The sequence below is a fragment of the Muntiacus reevesi genome, chromosome 2 (genome assembly GCF_963930625.1).
Source record: "Muntiacus reevesi chromosome 2, mMunRee1.1, whole genome shotgun sequence".
Lineage (NCBI taxonomy): Eukaryota > Metazoa > Chordata > Mammalia > Artiodactyla > Cervidae > Muntiacus > Muntiacus reevesi.
This window is the reverse complement of record NC_089250.1, coordinates 267,687,787-267,706,278: the sequence shown is the minus strand read 5'-3', so window position 1 is coordinate 267,706,278 and position 18,492 is coordinate 267,687,787. Positions and strand designations below refer to the sequence as shown.

The window sequence follows — 18,492 nt, the reverse complement described above, 5'->3', positions numbered from 1 at the left end:
CAGTTCTCTTTACCCGTGATCACTGAGTGACGCCTGGGGCAGGGAGGCCGACCAAGAGTCGGGGGCGAGGGCTCCCCCACCGTCCTTTCTCCCCCCACGCCACGTCGCCCAGTGGCATCGTGGAAAGAGGATTCTCCCATGCAAACCCCGGAGCCGGAGTGCAACGGGGAGCGCAGTTCTGCACCCCGTACCCCCGGGGCACGGACACGGCCACAGCACGGGGGCGGAGGGGCCTCGGGGACACGAGACACTGGGGAGAGAGAGGGAACCCCGCCCGCAGCTGACCCCAGGCACCGGCGACGGGACGCGGCGGGGCGGGGCTGAGTGTGGCACAAGGGGCGAGGCTTTTAGCAGCGAGTCCCCCCTCCCCTCCTTTCGGACGAAGAAGGAGGACTTGGGCCCCGCAACTGAGAAGAAAGAGGAGGGGTCAGCCTCTCCCCGCATGCGGCCCGGGAGGGAAGCCCCGCCCCCTTCCCGCGGGGGAAGGGCACCCATCTCCCATCGGAAACTGATCAATAAATTACAAAGTAGAGGAAAGGGAGGCGGAAGTTTGGGGCGGGATTTCTTCCTGCCCTCTTCTTCCCCCCTCTCAGTCCAGTGCATGTGGTTTGGTCCAGGCCCAGTCCATTTGTGAGGCGGGGACCAGCATCCCCCGTTCGTCTGTACAGATGGTCCAGTCCGCGGCGCGAGCTCCCCAGTAAACTCTCCCCGGCGAGACCATACTGTAGGCAGGAGGGGAAACAGCCCAGCCTCTGAAGGGTTCTTCCGTCCGAGTGAGGTCACCTGCATTGACGCCAGGCGTGAAGATCCACTGTGCCGCCCCGATCCCCAAGATCGCCCCGTACGGTCCTCACCTGGAAGCCTACACTAGCAGGAATAGGTCCGGACAGAAACGCCATCTGCCCGTGAACTCCCAGAAGTCTGACCTGGAGGGAGAATGAGCATTGGTTCAGCAAAGCGCAAAGGCCCGCGCGCGCGCGCGCGCGCACACACACACACACACATCGGCCCAGTGACCATTGGTTCAGTAAAGCCGGCGCGCACACACACACCCGCCCAGTTCCTCCTCCACCCAAGCGTCCTCCCTTGGATTCCCCCTCCCGAGAAGCCAACGACCGCCTGACTCCCTCCAGGCCAGTTTCCATTCCTTTCTCAAAGCCTCAGATTCCTTCAAAATGCCCCAGGTGACACTGGACGAGTTCATTTCCCACCCTGGAAAACGGGTATGATGGGATTAATCCATTCCACACCCTGAGGAGGGAGTTGGCTTGTTGGAGCGGTCCATTTGTCGTGGGTGGGGATAAAGGGACTAGACCATCTCAGAACCCGGGGAGGCTGCTGGAATGTGGAGATGGTTCCTCCCCCGACATCTAAGAAGGGGAGGGGAGCAGAGGCTGTCCCATTTGGGATCCGCCCACCTTCCGGCTGCAGCTTTCGGAGAGGGAGCCCCGGCGAGCCTAGAGCCCCTGCTGCGGCCGAACGAAAGTTGGGGGGCAACATCTCAGCTGAGTCAGGGGTTACGCCTCGAAGGTCCTTCTCTCGGAACATCTTCCGCCAAGATGGGGAGCGGCTGAAGGACTTGGCACTGTCCTAGGTATAGGGGTGCAGCCAGCTGGTGAGGTACTAGGGCCGCGTTCCGACTTCGCTCCTCCTTTTGACCCCACCCCTCTCCCGCTCCCTTCGCTCCTTTGGCCCCGCCCCTTCCCTGGCACCACTCCTTGGCCAAGTCAAGCCCCACCCCTTCAGCTGCGAGCCTAGAGGGGCCCCTGGGAGTGTGGAGTACCCTATGCTTGTTGCTGCTGCGCCCACCTCATCCAGCCGCCTGTCTGTGCCCAAGGAAATGAGGTTGCTGAATTCCTTCTCCAAGAGCTGCCGGGCCTGCAGGGGAGAGGTGGGAGAGAGGCTGCAGCGTGCAGTCTGCAAGATGGGGATGCCCAGTGTGTCCCGGGCCCGGCGGCAGCTCACCTGCGCATTCTGCGTGGGGATCTGCAGAAGCAAGGCCAGGTCGGAGTAGTCGAAGGTCTCGTCCAGGGCGAGCAGTGCCCCGTGCACCCCGCTCTCCGTGAGGTTCGTGGCGAATTCCTTCAGGCCCAGCCCGGACACCCAACCCATGACCCGCTCATTGGACCACACCATCACGTCTGGGGATGGAAGGGACCCTCAGTTGCACCCTTCCTGGGGCCTGGCCCTTCTCATTTATCCCATATCTCCAACCCCATTTCCTCTTCCTATCTCCACCCCGGCTCTCCTGGCCTCCTTCCCTGTTTATGCCTCCTCCAACCCTGTCCCAAACCCCTCCACATGGCTCCCAGGTGGACTCATACTTTTCTACTCACCTCGGATCTGGGTCTGACTCTCTTCCCGCCTCCGCTCCAAGTCCTTCCGGTCATAGTTGAGCCGTTTCAGGCACATGATCCCATAATGTAGACTCACCCTGAGTAGCAGAGAGCAGAGTCACAGAAGAGCCCCCACAACCCCAGTGACTGTTTTCCCTGTTGCTTGTGGTTTTCTGGGAGAGGCTGGGGAATTGCTCCACTGGATCTGTTCTATTGATTGCTGACCTTCCCAGGAGCCAGGATATTTTTAAAAAAGCAGTTCCTGTTAGCCAACCTGTAAGGGGTATGGGGTCAACTAGCCAAGCTGTCTCAGGACTTGGACAATTCCTAGTGGGCCATCGTAATGAGTGGAAGGGGCACAGGAGTCTGGATTTCCTAACAATCCAGGCTAAAGGACCAAAGATAGTCCAAGATAAATTCCACATAACTGGTCCTATTTGCCAAAGACTCTCTAGAAGTGGGGGCCTCCCCCACTTGGACTGTTGCCACTAGCCAGGCAACCTCACCTGTGAAAGCTGTCCACCATCTTGAGCTGGCCCCGGAGCTCCTTCTTGTTAAGATGATCTAACATTCGGGCATCCACCAACGATTCCATGAAGTAGCTGCGGTACTGGGGCAGCCCCAGGCTGGGCAGCCAGTCGTTCCCCACCCATTCGTGGTTCATGTCGCCATATGCCAGGATCTGGGGCCATGGGCAGGTGGGGGAGCAGTCAGGCCTTCTGACCCCTTCCCAGGTGTGTATGAAAGGGTACAGTCCAACCCCCTTTCTCCCAAATCCAAGGTTGTTCTTTCTCTATCCCATAGCAAGACAATGGCCAGTCTCTGCTCAGGACAACGGGCAATCCAAAACTGTTTCCCTCTCCTTCATAATGACCTCACAGACCCTTGTCTACTCAAAGCATCATTATCACTTGAGAACTTGCTGAAATTGCGGAATCTCAGACCCTAGGCTACTGAATGGAAATCCTCATTCTCACAAGAGCCTCAGGTGATCTGAACAGTACATTTAAGAAGTACTAGTCCAAAAAAAAAAAAAAGTACTAGTCTAGCATCGTCCCAACTCAGAACAATGGATCAGTCCAATATCACTACTCCTCCAATTCCGCACAACAGATTCTTCCAGCATAGCTACCTCCCCAACAAAGGACAACGGTTTCATCTACCACTCTTGCGCTGTCCCAAAACTACTAGCCCGATGCCACATCTGGCCCAGAACAATATTCTGGATCCACCCCAAGTCCTTCACTCCTCCCAGCATGAGGAAACAATCCATACCTTGGGCTCTTGGAAACAAAGACCCAACATAGTTCCTCTACCTCAGGTGAGTTCATACCTCTTGCTCTCTTGAGAATAAAATGTACCTCCTACCCAACTTCTCAGCCTGATGTACCCTGCCCAGCCCCCCACCCCACCCCAAATGCTCTCCCTTTTGCCCCAGTACAGTGGAACAGCCCCACTTCCCTCTGCCGTAGGGCAAAGAGCCGCTCGGCGTTTCCCTCTAGTTACAGCAATGAAACAGCCTCTGGAGCCCGCGCAACCAACCATAATGGGATGACCCGTGCACCACTGACATGGAACAGTCGGGCTTCTACACCACCCCACCAAGCCACAGTGACAGCCCAGAGCAGCGCTGCGCGCAGCGCCCCCCCGCGGTGAGGATGGAATGCTCCGGCGAGGGGCGGGGCGGGGCTCGGAGAAGGAGGGGCGTCCATGCAGCGTGCACAGCCTGTTCATGCGCCCACGACCCGCCCCGCGCCCCCTACCTGCTCCCAGCTGATCTCCTTGGTCTCCTGACCAGTTAGTGGGAAGAGGGGAGAGAAGGGGTGGGTTAAGGGGCAGGCGGAGGAGGGCGGGAGGGACGAACGGACGGACAGCCAGCCACAGACTCACCCGCCACCCGGCCCCTGCCCAGGGAAAGTTAGTGCCACCCCCAAGGCCACCGGCAGGGGGCACTCACAGGCTTGGTCGTCGCGGTCAGGGACTCCATCTCCTCGTGTGTCATCCACACGTTTCCTGTGGACTGAGGGGCGAGAGGTGTTACGGAGGTTGGGAGAAAGCTTCTGGACAGGGGAGGGGAAGACAGTCGTGCTCCTGGAGGAGCCGAATTAGCCATGGGAACACATAATTTTATGTATGGAACAAAATGATAAAATGTTAGAAGGCAGTAAATGCCATGAGGTGAAAAAAAACAGAGGTGTTCGTGTATGATGGAACCGGTGACTAGTTTAGCTGTTGAGTTAGGGAGGCCTCTTGGAGGTGGTGACATTTGGGCTGAGACCTCAGGGATGAGTTGGAGCCAGCCTTGGAGGTAAAAAAGAAGGACGGGTGCTCCAAGAAAAGGGAGCAGCAAGTGTCAAGGAACAGAGTAGAAAAAGAGCTGGGGAAGGGGCCCCTCATCATGGGACTTGTAGAGAACCATATGAATTTGGGTTTTTCTCCGGGATAGGATCCTTACGCTGCGGTGTGTAAGACAGACTGAGGGTTGGAAGTAGAGGGGAGGCAGGGAGACCTGAAGGGTGTCCCACCCTCAGAGATAATCCAGGTGAGAGCCTGTGCAGAGCAGAGTGTATCTGACAAGACAGAGCTAGAATGAGCGGACTCAGGATTGACTACTCTGAGGACGGTAGACGGGGCCTACAGCAGGGGCTGGCACTGGCCCTGGACACTCACCGTGCGAGAGGAGGCAGGAGCAGAGGGTGAGGTGAGTGAGACCATCTCCTGGATGGCAAGGCGCAGCTTGAGCCGGTGCAGTGGGTTGCTGATGCCGATCTCACGCTGGATCTCCGTGTCTGACAAGTTGGCCATGATGGCACCACTCTTGACATTGGCCCGGCAGGCGGCCACGTACCACGCAGGCATGCCTACCCATAGCTGGACCAGAGGGAGAAAGTGAGGAGGGGGGGTATGAGACAGAGAGGCGGAGATATATCTCAGGAGAAATGGGAGAAGGACAGAAAGAAAGGGGGAGAGGGAGACAGAGAGGTGGGGAAAGGCAAGTGGGGAGAAACAGAAATACAGGAGTGAAGCAAAGAGATCAAGAGTCAGAGGGAGACACAAAGAGATGAAGGAGGACAGTCAGACGGGTGAGCCGAGTCAGAGGGGAAAGAGAGAGATGGGGAGAGACAGAGATGAGAGGCAGAGAGGCAGAGAGAAAGAAGCAAAACACATTGGGAGAGAGATATGGGAAGAAATCCGGGGAATGACAAAAACACAGAGATGAGGAGAGAGGCAGAAAAATAGAGAAAGAGAATCCCAGAGACAGAGGCATGGGAAGACACAAAGAAAGAGACAGTAGGACCAAGATGGGCGTGGTGAGGGGTGAGGGGAGAAGGAAAAAAAAAGCAACAGGAAGGTCCACAAGAAACCTGACCCCTCCCAGGGCCTCACCCCCCAACCCCCTTCTCCCGACACCTCTGGGCGAGGAGGATGGCACAGGGTCAGCCAGCCCTGGCCATGGGGTTCTCAGAGGGATTGGGGATGAAGAGTCAGGACATTTCTGGACCCCAGTACCTCTAGCCAGGAGACCACAGTGGGCCCATCCCAAGCAGCAAAAGGCAGGCCCTGACGGCAGGCCTCTTCCAGAAGTTCATGCCTGAAGAGAGAGGGCCATGGCAGGAGATCTCAGGGGTAGGGACACCTAGCCCTCTCGGATGGCTCCCTTCACCAACTGCTCCCCCCGCCTCCACAAAAACAACTTTTATGAATGTAGAATACATGGCAGAAGGTTAAAAACAGAACACGTGACTCTTTGTAATCCCCCTCCCCTAAAACACATGTACACACACACCAAACAAATGAAAAGAGGAGGGGGAAAAAAAAAACCCTCTAGGAGTTCCCAAATTTCCAAACAAGTTCAGGATCTTGAACACCCCTTCCCAGAATTTTCTTACTTATGACCAACCCTCCCCTGCACACACATCACACACCCACACTCACTTCCTCTTGTTCCTTCGGTCCTTATCTCCTGGGCCCGTCAGCTTGGCTAGCCCCAGAGGGTCAGTGGCCAGTGTCTCGTCTGAGGGTGTTCCAGCTGGAGGCAGGGAGGGGCCAAAATTTGGAGAGCCTCAGAGGGGAGGCAGAATCTTTGATGCTGGGGGGTTGAGAAGGATGCCAGGAAAGCAGAGGCCCAGAGGGATTAGTAAATGAGGCCACACAGAGGGAGTGATAAAACCACACAGGAACCAATGTCACCTCCTAGGCAAAGAATTGGAGAAATCCCCCAAATAGAGCTGATTCACTGGACTGGCCTTGGTAAGGTGGCAGGGGTATGCTGCTAAATACTTAACAACTGGCTTCCTGGGGAAGAAGACGTATTTCCTGATTGGTAGCATTTGCCAATTTCCATGGTGTAAATAATCCCACCAATTTCAGGCCACAAAATGTGATGTCAAAGCAGCTCATAAAATTTCTGAAAATTTGACTAACTTGGATTTCACAAGTCAGACAAGCAAGCTCCACTCTATTTTTAAAAAAACAAGTAAATGAAATAAAGAATTTATTTGTCCAACAGTCACTCAGGCAGGCCTCAGAATGCCCTTCCTGCCCCTTCTCCTCCCCTCAACTTCTGCCAAGGTTCCAGTGCTCAAAATGCATTACCAAATGATTGTGGACAGGGTTGTATGTCAAGTGAATATGTAAAGAAGGAGGAAGGAAGGAATAAAGAAAGGGAGAGGAAATCGGGACTCACCCAGAGAAGAGCTGTCCCGACCTGGTGGTCCCATTCTCCCCTTCTCCTTCTTGCCAAAGAGACGGCCTATGGATGACTTGATGCTCTTCTTCTTGGGAGCTTTGTGCAGGGAATCTGGGGTGCCCTCACTGGGTGAGCAGGACAGAGTGAAGGTAGATCCCATCTCTAGTCTTTGTTCACTCCCATCTCCTCCTCCCAAGCAAGTCCCTCCCTGTCTTGTCCCTTATTCTTACTGACCTTCCCCGTGATGGCCCTCCGTCCTCCAGGGATCCCGCCTGCAGTGCCAAGGCTTGCGTCATTCTCTCAAGGCGGGCAGAGCGAGGAGTGGGAGGCGGGGTGTCTCCTGGGATTGCCGGCCCCTCCCCTCGGGGAGCCACAGCTTCCTCCTTAGGGAGATGGTTCTGTAGAGAGGCAGAGTTGCTACACTGAGTCAGAGGGATCATGTTGGGGGCTCCTCATTAATTGGGAGGTAGACCAGGTGTCTAGGATACCCCTGATTTGGACTATCACTTCTAAAGATAGGATAGATTAAGTGGGAGTGAACTGCAGAAATATAAAGGCAATAACTGCAGTCCCTCTGGAGCTTGATGAGCCCATATTTCTACTATCTTAGCTTCTGGTGTCAGGAGTGGGATCTGCTCACTCTCAAGGAAATCTAATGAGTTACAAGTTCTGAAAATAGGAAAGCTGAGTTTAAGGCAATAAAACAGGGTTATAGCTCTTGTGCCTGCCTCTAAGGTCAATTCTAGGCTATCATGATATTTCTCAAATGTATATTTAGTCACAGAATATATATATATTCTGTGGTCAGTGGTTAAGTGGTTAAGACTTGGTGCTCTCATTGCTGGAGCCCAGGGTCTGGTTGGAGAACTAAAATCCAGCAAGCTGCATGACATGGCCAAAAAATAAATAAAAATCCTATGCAGAAATTTAATGCCTAAAGTAAGTAAAAGTAGAACAGATCTGACTAAAGTACAAGTTAAGGTTCAGGAATCCAGTGACTCAGCCTCCCCTTTACCTCCCTTTTTAAATTTTAAAAATTATTTATTTTTAGCTGCACTGGGTCTCCATTGCTGTGCATATGCTTTCTCTAGTTGCAGAGAGCACAGGCTACTCTTTAGTTGCAGTGCATGAGCTTCTCATTGCAGTGGTTTCTCTTGTTGTGGCGCATGGGCTCTAGAGCACAGGCTCAATAGTTGTGGTGCACAGGCTTAGCCTCCCCCCAGCATGTGAAATCTTCCTGGAGAAGGGATCGAATCCATGTCCCCTGCACTGGCAGGCGAATTCCCAACCACTGGACCACCAGGGAAGTCCTCCTTTGCCCTTCGAGTTGAGCTTTTAGCGGAAGCTAAGGTTGCTATCATTGGTGTGATGATTATTGTTGCTGTTTGTTAGGGAGCCCTGTTTATGATCTCCCACCACCACCACCACCACCACCAAGCTGAGGAGACTTAAGAATACTCACAGCTTTGTCGGTGCCCTCACGGGCAGGGCTAGGGGGTGCCAGGCGGGGTGTTGAGTGGCCAGAGCTGGGAGGGGAGGGGCTGGCGAGGGTAGAGGTGGTGAGGGAGGGGGGCAGTGAGCAGCTACTGCGGTAGCGGCCCAGTGAGTCCAGGCCAGAGCCTGACACCCGGCTCTCCAGCTCCTCTGCCCTTTGTTCTGTTGTCTCCTTCTCCTCTTGGATTAACCTGAGAAGGCAAATGGGGAGATGGGATGAGAGGACGGAGGCAGGCGATAGGAGAGGGAGCCTGCGGGGACTTCCCTGGTGATCCAGAAGTTAAGACTCCATGCTTCCAATGCAGAGGATGCAGGTTCAATCCCTGGTTGGGGAACTAAGATCCCACACGCTGCATTGCACGTCCTAAAGGGGCAGTCTGGGGATCCCAATGGACCAGGAAGGCTTGGTGGAGCAAAAGTAATTCTGGGGAAGGCACAATGAGATCTTGGTGGATCCCTGATAGCTTCATAGGTTCAAAGGGAGTCAAGGGACCATGCTAGGCTCAGGAGGTCGTGGAAAGATTAGGGATGACAGGATGACCAGAGTGTGCCTCAGGATGACCCTGATGATGACCAGGCAGCTCTGGAAAATCATAAATGGATGACCCTGGGCAAGAGGTCAAGTTCTAAGGAGGACAGAAAGAGCAAGCTTATAATAAGAGAAAGGTGAGATCAGGGACTCTGAAGTCAATCTGGGATCTGGGAATGTCATAGAGACATTTGGTGAAAGTCAATATCTCCAGTCAGAACAAGTTGGAATGGAAGATGGTGGTCAGGTTGATGTGTTTGCTGGGGTCCATGCAAAGTGTGTTTTCAGAGAATTGCTAAGAATTGCTGGGGAATCCAAGTAGACTTTATGTGATGGGGGAGTCTTAATAAACTGAGGATTTTTATTTTATCAGGTAGAAATTCTTGCTATCTAGAGTTGAGGTTCTTAAGGTGTTTAGGATTGGAGACCTCGTGTTGAGATGCTTAGGGTACCAGGAGTCTCTGGGTAATGGTTGCTTGAAGTCATGAAAGCCGTGATATAATGGACTCTTGATGGATTGGATTGGATTTTGATTTTTGGTATCTGAGGATGCAGTCTTGGGTATTTGGGGAAACTGTGAGTACTCTTTGGGGGCGGGGGGTGGTATATAATGTATAAATAGCACATAGGAGACTTCCGGGTATTTCCTCAGGGATTCCTGAATAGTGTTGGGCTGGGAGAACTCCTTGAGGATGGTTAAGAAAGGAGTTGGGCTTAAGTATTCAGATCAGTCTCAAGAGCTAGAGGGGCTGTGGACTTAGCTCAGGTGGGACGAGAGAGAACTGGGCCAGTACTCACTTGATCTCTTTGTTGATGGCCTCCAGCTGCTCCTGAAGCATGATGGCCAGTGTCTGAACATCAGCCTGCCCGCTGGGGGACAGCAACTCAGCTCCAAACATCCCCTCGGCCTCCTCTTCATCTGAGCCATCCAGCTCGCCAGGGAATGGAGGTGGCATCGACCCCGCAGGGGCAGACCTCTCCCACTCCTGTCTCTGTGTGGAGACAGAAGGATGACAGGTGGACAGGGGCCAAAGGTAGAAGCTGGGTCTTCCCTCACTGCTTCTGACCTTTCCCACCCTCTATGACCCTGCCCACGTCTGCTGAAACTAACTGCCCTCACCCTGTGATCCAGTCCCCACAGTTTCCCAAGCCCACCTTTCTTTCTTGGTGGGTCCCATTTTTTGATCACCCCTGACACCGCCCACAACCTCCCCTGAGTCCACTGTTTCCTTTGACCCAGCCCACTTCTTTTCTTCACTTAGCCCCATCCATTCTAGGATTCTACACCTTGCATGTCATCTCCCCAAAAACCCTCTTCCCAGCCCATCATTCCTCTAAAGTTCTCACCAGGCAGCAGAACATCCACATGAGGAGACATCAAGGCAAGTGGGGATGATGGAAGAAGAGAAGACAGTGTGGGTCCAGGAAACCTTACTTCTCAACTAGTCCCCGCCCAGAGCCCTGCATACTGAGCACCACCTCCCACTACTGCCCTCCCCGGCCCTGCTCAGCCCAGGCCCCAGAAGTGGCTGCTGACCTTAGAGGGCTCATCCTTGACCCCTGACCAGCGGCCCCTCTTGCTTGCTCGGCCACTGCCAGCCCCATAGGGGTCCAGGTGGGCGCCAGAAGGTAAGGTGGGTGCCTGAGAGTAACGGAGCTCCAGGGCACTGCCAGGGAGAGATCTGTGGGCACGGAGAGGGTGGAGACCAAAGGGTCAGGAAAAGGAAATAGAGGTCAGTGGTCATGTGGAAGGGCTTGGGGTCAGAGGACTGGAAGAAGGATCTTGTGTTAAAAGTCAGGAAAAAAGGGTCTGGGGCCAGAGATCATGAAGTCAGGGGTCAAAAATAAGAGGGGCCGGTGGAAGTCTCAGGCGAACAGGGAGGGGGTGGGGAGACTTGGGAAGCAGAAGGGATGTGCTTGGCCAAGGGGGCCCCGTGGGCACAGGAAAGTTACTGTCACCTGGAGTAGGACGACGGTGGCCTCCCCCGAAGCTGGTCAATCTCCATCTGCATCCGCTCCATCTCAGCCAGGAGCTGCTCCTGGGGGAGGAGGTTGGAGAGGCCAGGTCAGAATCTGCCCGCTTCTGAGATCGGCCCCTCCCAGCCAGGCTGATTCCAACCCCAGCAACGCCTGCTCTGTTTCTCTGGCCCTCACCCCCCAGGCTCCTCCTTACCTTGTTGAGCAGCAGCTCATCCTGAAGCTTCTTCATGTTGGCAATCTCCTCGCTTAGTGAGTTCTGTAGGGGAACAGGGGTGCAGTGAGGGGCTTGACCATGGAAGCAGTCTCCAGGCCTGAGGGAACCCCCAAGGGTAATGGGTGAGCTGGAATGGTGAGCTGGAGGGGAAGAGGGTTGTGGAGTGAAGATGCTGCTGAGGAGGGGGGAGTCCCTGGGAGCCCAGAATTCAGCATCCTGTGTAATTTCAGTGGATTCAGAGTTTGAGGGTCCATAGGGTTATAAGCTTAGGGAAACGCCAAGAATTCGGGGTATAGGTGCCCCAGAATTCAGCCCTAGGGTGCTCAGGTGAAATAGTGCTGGTTCCAGCAATACAGCAGTCTGTCAGATTTGAATTCGGGATGCCTAGATTTGGGGAGATCTAATATAATGGTTTGGGGAAAGGCCTGGGGCCCCACGATTCCAGTTTATGGGAGTCCTAGATTGGGGCACACCTTCTCCTCCAGTGCCCCCATGCGCTCCTTGAGGTGAAGCTGCAGTCGTTCGTTGGACTCACTCAGCAACTTGTCCACTGTCTCAGATAGCCGCTTATTGTGGTCATCATTCATCTTCTCCCGCTGCCGGGCCTGCCCAGAGGAGAGCAGGGCACAGGTGCTGAGCCCTGAGCGCTGCCCCTGCTCCCAGCTCCCATCCCCTTCAGCCCACCCCCTCATCTAAGGCTCATCCCCCAAGCCTCAAAGCCCGCTCACCCGCTGCAGCTCCTGGTTCTTCTCCTCCAACTGGGCCTCCAGCTGCCGAAGCCGCTCCTCAAAATTCCCATGACGTTCCTCAGCCTAGAAGTTGGAACCCATGGCATCTGACTGTCCCACTAGGACCCGGTCAGGCCCCAGGCCCCACCTCCTCTATGGCTGGCTTCCAAGCCCCGCCCCTGGAGCTCCAGGCTCCTCCCCCACAAAACTCCAAACCTTGCACTGGAGTCTCAAGCCCTGCCCTCTTCTATAAGCTCTGTCCCCTTCTCAGTTCAGGTCCCACCCATCCTTTTAGTTCAAACTAGAAAACACCGCTGAGTCGGTTAGATCCTCCGGAGGAGGAAATGGCAATCCACTCCAGTATTCTTGCCTGGAGAATCCCATGGACAGAGGAACCTGGCGGGCGCTACAGTCCATAGTGTTGCTGAGTCGGACACGACTGAAGCGACTTAGCAGAGACCACCTCCCACCAAACCTCTAGGCCCTTCCCCCATTCTAAGTCACATCCCTTTCTAGATCCCAGGCCCTGCCCTTTCCATCTGAATTCAGGCTGTTGGTCTTCATCCCCTCCAGACTCCAGGCCCCGCCTTCTCTAAGCCCCTCCCCTTCGCCCCAGAGATTCAAGGCCCACCCCAGGCCGCCCTCACTTTATTCAGAGCCGCCACGCGCTGGGCCAGCTGGGCCTCAATTTCTGGCAAGGTCTCTGCCTTCTGCAGCGTCTGCTGCAGCTTCTGCTTGGCATCGTCCAGCCACTCGGCCAGCTGACGGCTCTTCTCTTCACTCTGGGGGACACAGACAAGGGGAAAGGAGGAGGTTGGTCATATGGGCCACAGCCTCGCCCCTATCGCCCCTCCCCGGCTGTGCCCCCACCTGTCGGTACAGTGACTCCTTGCTGGCCAACTCGTTTTCCAACTTGTCGTTGGCGTCGTGTAGAGAGGTGGCCTCACGCTGGGCACTCAAATAGCGCTTCTCTAGTGTTGTGATCCGTTCCTCCATATCCTCCCGCTGTGCCAGCGCCTGCAGAGGTGACAAAGGGCCGCGTGGACTACAGCTCTCAGAAGGTCCTGTGGGTTGCCTAGGCTTAGAACCTCAATGCAGGCACCCCAGGGTGCACTGGGAAATGAAGTCCCTTGCCATCTGGGCGTCAGAAAGATGGAACCACACCTGCCAAGAGCTCCTGACAATAGCCAACGTTACATTGCCTGCCCTCTGCCACCTGGCAGATAAAATGGCGGTACAGCACCTCCCATAAACTTTGGGGACAGTATTGGCTTATCATATGGATGACCTAAGGCCCAGGGGATGGAAAGTCTCCACTCTTCTTGGCCCACTCAAAAACCCAAGTTTTACATTTTTCAGCAACTTCTGACACAACTCGGATTTAGAATCACAGAGCAAATGCCATAGGGTCTCACAGAGAACAAAAGTCCCTTCCATCTGGGAGGCAACATCTCCCAAGACCTCCCAAGGTAGCACAGGTTTATAAAACCAGAGAAGGTGTTCCAGGGTCTCATGGGGAATGGACTCCTGCCTAGAAGCTGGTGTGGTGGGACCCCACTTCCTAATAAGCCCTCGGGCCATCCACACTTCAAATCCGAGGTAAAAGCCCCAGTGGATGATGAAAACAAAAGTGCTCTCTCTTCTTTCTCATTCAGGGCTTTAAAGAATCCATGCCCTACATTTCTCAGCAGTCCCTAGAGCGTGGGAGTTAAGATCAAGGAGCCTCAGCCAGGATGGGGTGAAATACAGCCAATGGAGCTCAACTAAGAGGTGGGAGAGAATTTCCCAATGGTAACATAAAAACTACAACCAGATACTGGGTGACTACCATTTATGTGCCATGTACCAACTCTCTGACAAGGGCCATAAATCCCATTTTACAGGTGAGGAAACAGGCTCAGAGAGGAGAAGAAACTGCACTCACTGTGGACTGAATCCAGGTTCATGAGTTCTGTGACTATGGGCAGAGGGGAATAGGGAGGGTTGGGGGGGGCGGGGGAGGGACAGAGGGCAGCCCAGCAGGGGCTCCGGCCTCACCTCCTTGAGGTCGCGCTGGAGCTTGGCGTTAGCTTCCTCGGCCTTACCCAGCTCGCGGTGGGCGGTGCCCAGCTCCTCCTCCAGCTGACTCATCTGGCGGCACAACACCGCCAAGCGCTCCCGCAGCTGGCACACCTCTGCCCGCTGCCGCTCCAGGGCCTCCTCCAGCTCCGCCGTGCGCCGGTTCGAATCCCCACCAGGACCCAGGCCATTGGCAAGAGTCTGTAATGGGGACAGTGAGGGAGAAAGGCACAGAACTCAGATTGGGTAACACAGAGATAGAATACAAAGAGAAAGCTGACGGGGGTGAGAGGGAATCAAAGATCAGTTAAGGGCCATGGGGATCACAAATTTAGCTAGCTAACCTGAATCAGAGGTCAAAGGTCAGCTAGAGTCTGAGGGATTCAGATGGCCTAGGGTCTGTGAGAATCATACCAAACATTAACGGGACCACCACAAAGTCACGGGGCTGAGTAGGACCACAGGGATGGGGGCCAGTGAGGAGCAAGGAGACGGAAAAACGTCCACCTCTTACCTGCCCATCCCCATCCTTGCCGGGCTCCTCTAGCCCCGACCGGCGCCTAGACAGCTGCTCTCGAAGGTTCAGAGTCTGGCAACAGGAAAGGGAGATCAGGGTGAAGGGGGTCCTACAACCCCCGTTTTACTTCCCACTGGCTCTGGTCCTGCTGGGGCCACACTTATCTCATAGTCTACCCTTAGGCCCCGTGTCCTCGTATCTCTCCTTAGCCACCCACCAGAGAGGAAGCCACCCTTAATCTTAACCCTAAGGTTAAGTCCTGTGCCCAGACTTACCCCACCCAACCATTTCCTACGAAGTCGGTTCTTTCCCTTAGCCGCCCCCAGCCCTGCTTCTCACCCTAGGCTCACTGTCACAGAGCGGTCCTCCACTCCCCTTAGTCCTGCCCAGTGAATTTCACCTTAGGAACCCGGTTCTCCACAGCCCAATCCTACTGGTCCTGTGCCCTGGTCCTGTCCCCAGTAGATTCTAGGACCCACTCAATCGGCTCCACCCCATTGGTAAGTTCACTAGTCCCGCCTCCTTCTTGGCCACACCCCCACCTCCTGATTGCTCAGCTCCAGCTCTTCCTCTAGGACTGCCACCCGCTCCAGCGCCATTCGCAGCCGCTCTCGGACCTGAGGATGGGGGCAAGACCGAGTGAGATAGAGATCAGACCCGATCGAGGATAGCTGATGCAGAACACCTTGGGATGGACCTGACAGGACGACATTATCATTCCTCTATTTATAATAGGTGTGCAGCCCCAACCAGCTAGTAAGGCAGCTTCACCCACTGGTATACCCTATTCCATTACTTTTTTCCATTATCAGGTCTCTGCAATAGTCTGTTTCAATTTCAAGACAGTCAACATTCTCCCCACTTGGGCTATCTCCAATCAATCACAGCCAGAATTTCTGCCATTCAAGACAGCCCCAGCCGACCACAGGTTTCTGTTCTACATGCAGTCTCTTCTGATTCTCATACCTTCTCATCCAGGGCCTTGTGGTGCTCGAAGAGGGATTTTAGAGCCTTGAGTACCTCCACCTCGGAAGAGACCCCGCCCGGAGACTGGGCCTGGCGCTTTACCACGGTCATGCGCAGTGACCTCTCGTGCCTGGACACCAGGCATTCCAGGTGTTCTAGGAGAAGCTACAGGGATAGAGCACCGGGACAAGGAAAAGTGTCAAGGGAAGAGAGGCAGAGTGCAGGAAGAGGATTCAGACAGGTGGGGCAGACACAGGGAAGAAGTGGAGCCAAGTAAAGAGGTGTGAAGAGAGACAGATTCGGAGAAGAGAGGGATAACGGGTCGGGGGTGGGGTGGTCAGGAAGAAGTGGTACAGAAAATGAGAACAGTTTTGGAGATAGGGGAGGGGACATGAAGGAAGGAGGGGACCAGAGGAGACCCGCCCAAGTTGTGGAAGCAGGAAGAAGAAAGGAAGGCAAGGCAGGGTATAAAAAGATGGGTCAGGCTTTAACACCCAAGGCTCCGCCCACCCTGCTTAAGTCCCGCCCCCAAGACGCCTCACCCGTGTATTGTTCCGCTCCGCCTTCAGCTCCGCAATTTCTTCCTCCCGTTCCAGTAACTGTTCCCGACACAAGTTCAGCTCCTTCGTCAGAGCCGCAAACTCCTGTCCAGTGATGAGCAGAATTGTACAATCAGATCAATCCTTTCCCCATCTCCCTCATCCCAAAGGACTGGGAGATTAGTAAGTCCCTCCCCTCTCGGCCAAGTCCCGCCCCTTCAAGAGACCTAGGCCCCGCCCATCACAGGCAAGCCCCTCCTCCTTTCAAGAGTCAGGTCCCGCCCCTTCCTGCCGTCCTCCCCCTTGCCCTGGCGAGCCGAGGCCCCGCCTCCCTCAGGCCCCGCCCTGGCCCCGCCCAGACCTGGGGCAGCGCGATGCTGAGCTGGCGCTGCAAAGAGTCCTTCTCGTGGCCCAGCTCGCGCAGCCGCAACTGCGCCGTAGCAAGCCCATCCTGCGCTTCGCGCAGCGTCTCCAGCAGGCGCTCGCGCTCGGTGAGCATCGTGACCATGAGGCGCTCCAGCTCGCCGCCAGCCTCGTCCGGGCCCAGCGCCGAGCCCCGCCGGCCATCCTCGCTGATGGTGGGCATCACCTCGCACATCATGGCGGCGGTGCTGGCCTGCGTGTACCGGGAGGGGGCAGGCAACCGAGAGCGGCTTCGTCAAAGCGCAGGCAACGAAACTGAGGCACCGTCACTGGGATACTACATAGTGAGAACTGAGGCTAGACAACCCAAGCAACTGCACAGCAGAAACGGAAGCCCATCCATTCCGATCATGGTGCAAGATAAACGGAAACCCAGTGCTCTCAGGAAACCAGACCTAGGTGAGAGCACTTGGAGAAACTGAGGTCAGACTTCATCTGACAACGGGCAGCAAATCTAGACTCAGCCTATTAAGAGAAACAAAGGCCGAATGACCCACTCCCTGAGAGAAAGTTGAAAGCTTGGAAGCCCCCCCCCCACCCAAGGGCTTCCCAGGTGGCTCAGTGGTAAAGAATCCACCTGCCAATGCAGGAGACACAGGTTCGATCCCTGGGTGGAGAAGATCCCCTGAAGAAGGGAATGGCAACCCACTCCAGTATTCTTGCCTGGGAAGTCCATTGGGTCCCACAGAGTCGGACATGACTGAGTGCACAGGCACTCCCCTCCAGTCCATATCCCACCCCTGCAAGGGGCTCAGGCCCCGTCCATCACTGGCACTGTGGGAAAATCAGTCTACCTATTCTGGCCCTGCTGAGAATTCCCTTCAACCTCACTGTATGAATGAGAAAACTCAGGCCCAGGAGAAGGAGACTATGTCTTCAGGAGGTCACAAAACCAGGGGTCACAGGATGAGGTCACTGGTCATATACAGGGGTCACCTGTATAATGTCACAGGGATGGTCCTCAGCTGCTCTTCAGCCCAATTCCTGCCTCCTTCAACTGCCCAGGTATCTAGATATCTAGTTACAGGAGAATCAAAGACTCACTCCAGGCAGAAGCAATAAAAGATGGCATGGACCATGCTAGCCACTTCACACTACACAGGAATCCTAGATCCGGCTACTTCTTCCCTCAGGTCACAGGAATCTAGGTTCCCCTGTCCCTTCTGTCCCCCAGAGAGAGGAGTCTGAGCCTCCATCCTTCTCCTCCCCAGACCCAGAAGTCAGAGACCAGATCCCTCTCCTTCCAGGGCACTAGAGTCTGGGCTTTCAGACTCCAACTGTATACCCAGAAATCTCAGCCTTCAGATTTCTCTTCCCTCGGAATCCAGGCCCCCAGGACCCAGGAGTCTGGGTGCATGAGCCGTGGGCGGGGATGAAGGAAGCTCTCCTGAGACACTCCCCCTGCTCACATCAGGTCAGACGGGTCTGGCTGGCCAAGCCGAAAGCAGGAGGGACTTTCACTCTGTTTTCTCCTTTCTTTCTCTCCCTCAGACAGAGGAATAACCGGTTCTCAGAGTGGATAATTCCCAGCCCCACCCAATATTTGGACTATATCTACAGCCTGGGACTGGAACCCTGGACTCCAGGGAGGAGAGGTAGGGACTGAGAGCCCCAGGACCTGGGAGAGGAGGCAACTAGGTGTCTATACCCTTGGGTCTTTGAAGAGGTATATCTAAGAATCTAGACATCTGAGTCCCAACAGAGAGGTCAGATTCAAGAAAATGTTTATAAGAGAGCAAGCCAGCCTTAAAAAATCAGCATGGTATCTAAAACTCAGAACCTACTAATGAGATGCAGCTAGGGATGTTTTCAGGAGGCTGCCCTAGAACTTCAGATTCCCTGAGAAGGAAACAAAACTCAGCAAGGTTAACTGTAGAATCTAGAAAGACACAGTACAGCATGCAGAAAGGATATATGCTTTCACATTTACAATGTGCTTGGGGTAAGAGCCTCACATGGGACCAAATAGAGGGGCATATTCTGGAACCCAGGTCTAGAACGTTGAACCAGCCAAGAGC

At 54.8% G+C, this 18,492-nt stretch overlaps 1 protein-coding gene across 2 annotated transcripts; it reads right to left on the bottom strand.

Annotated features, from left to right (window-relative positions):
* Positions 1 to 11: 11 nt before the first annotated feature.
* Positions 12 to 16,652, bottom strand: PPFIA3 (PTPRF interacting protein alpha 3). Of its 2 annotated transcripts, XM_065926486.1 has the most exons (29): positions 16,413 to 16,652; positions 16,055 to 16,156; positions 15,513 to 15,677; positions 15,089 to 15,163; positions 14,544 to 14,618; positions 14,009 to 14,230; positions 12,842 to 12,988; positions 12,619 to 12,753; positions 11,972 to 12,055; positions 11,717 to 11,848; positions 11,223 to 11,285; positions 11,009 to 11,088; positions 10,587 to 10,731; positions 9,848 to 10,035; positions 8,489 to 8,711; positions 7,261 to 7,424; positions 7,024 to 7,151; positions 6,273 to 6,366; positions 5,847 to 5,928; positions 5,007 to 5,207; positions 4,294 to 4,356; positions 4,100 to 4,126; positions 2,843 to 3,018; positions 2,337 to 2,434; positions 1,966 to 2,141; positions 1,810 to 1,878; positions 1,419 to 1,590; positions 855 to 926; positions 12 to 783 (listed from the first exon to the last, which is right to left on the bottom strand). In XM_065926486.1, the coding sequence occupies exons 1-28, from the start codon at positions 16,650 to 16,652 to the stop codon at positions 868 to 870; spliced, it is 3,585 nt and encodes a 1,194-aa protein (XP_065782558.1). In that variant the 3' UTR covers positions 12 to 783; positions 855 to 867. The 2 variants fall into 2 exon arrangements, with proteins under 2 accessions (XP_065782558.1, XP_065782557.1); XM_065926485.1 differs by having other exon boundaries at positions 12 to 926.
* Between the last annotated feature and the right edge of the window lie 1,840 nt (positions 16,653 to 18,492).

Excerpts from the sequence above, each read along its gene's own strand:
- PPFIA3 (XM_065926485.1), bottom strand. The coding sequence starts at position 16,652 with ATGATGTGCGAGGTGATGCCCACCATCAGCGAGGATGGCCGGCGGGGC. Across the intron at positions 14,231-14,543 it reads GCAAGGATGGGGATGGGCAG|ACTCTTGCCAATGGCCTGGG; the intron begins GTAAGAGGTGGA and ends TCCCCATTACAG. Across the intron at positions 12,989-14,008 it reads TCCAGCGCGACCTCAAGGAG|GCGCTGGCACAGCGGGAGGA; the intron begins GTGAGGCCGGAG and ends TCACCTCTGCAG.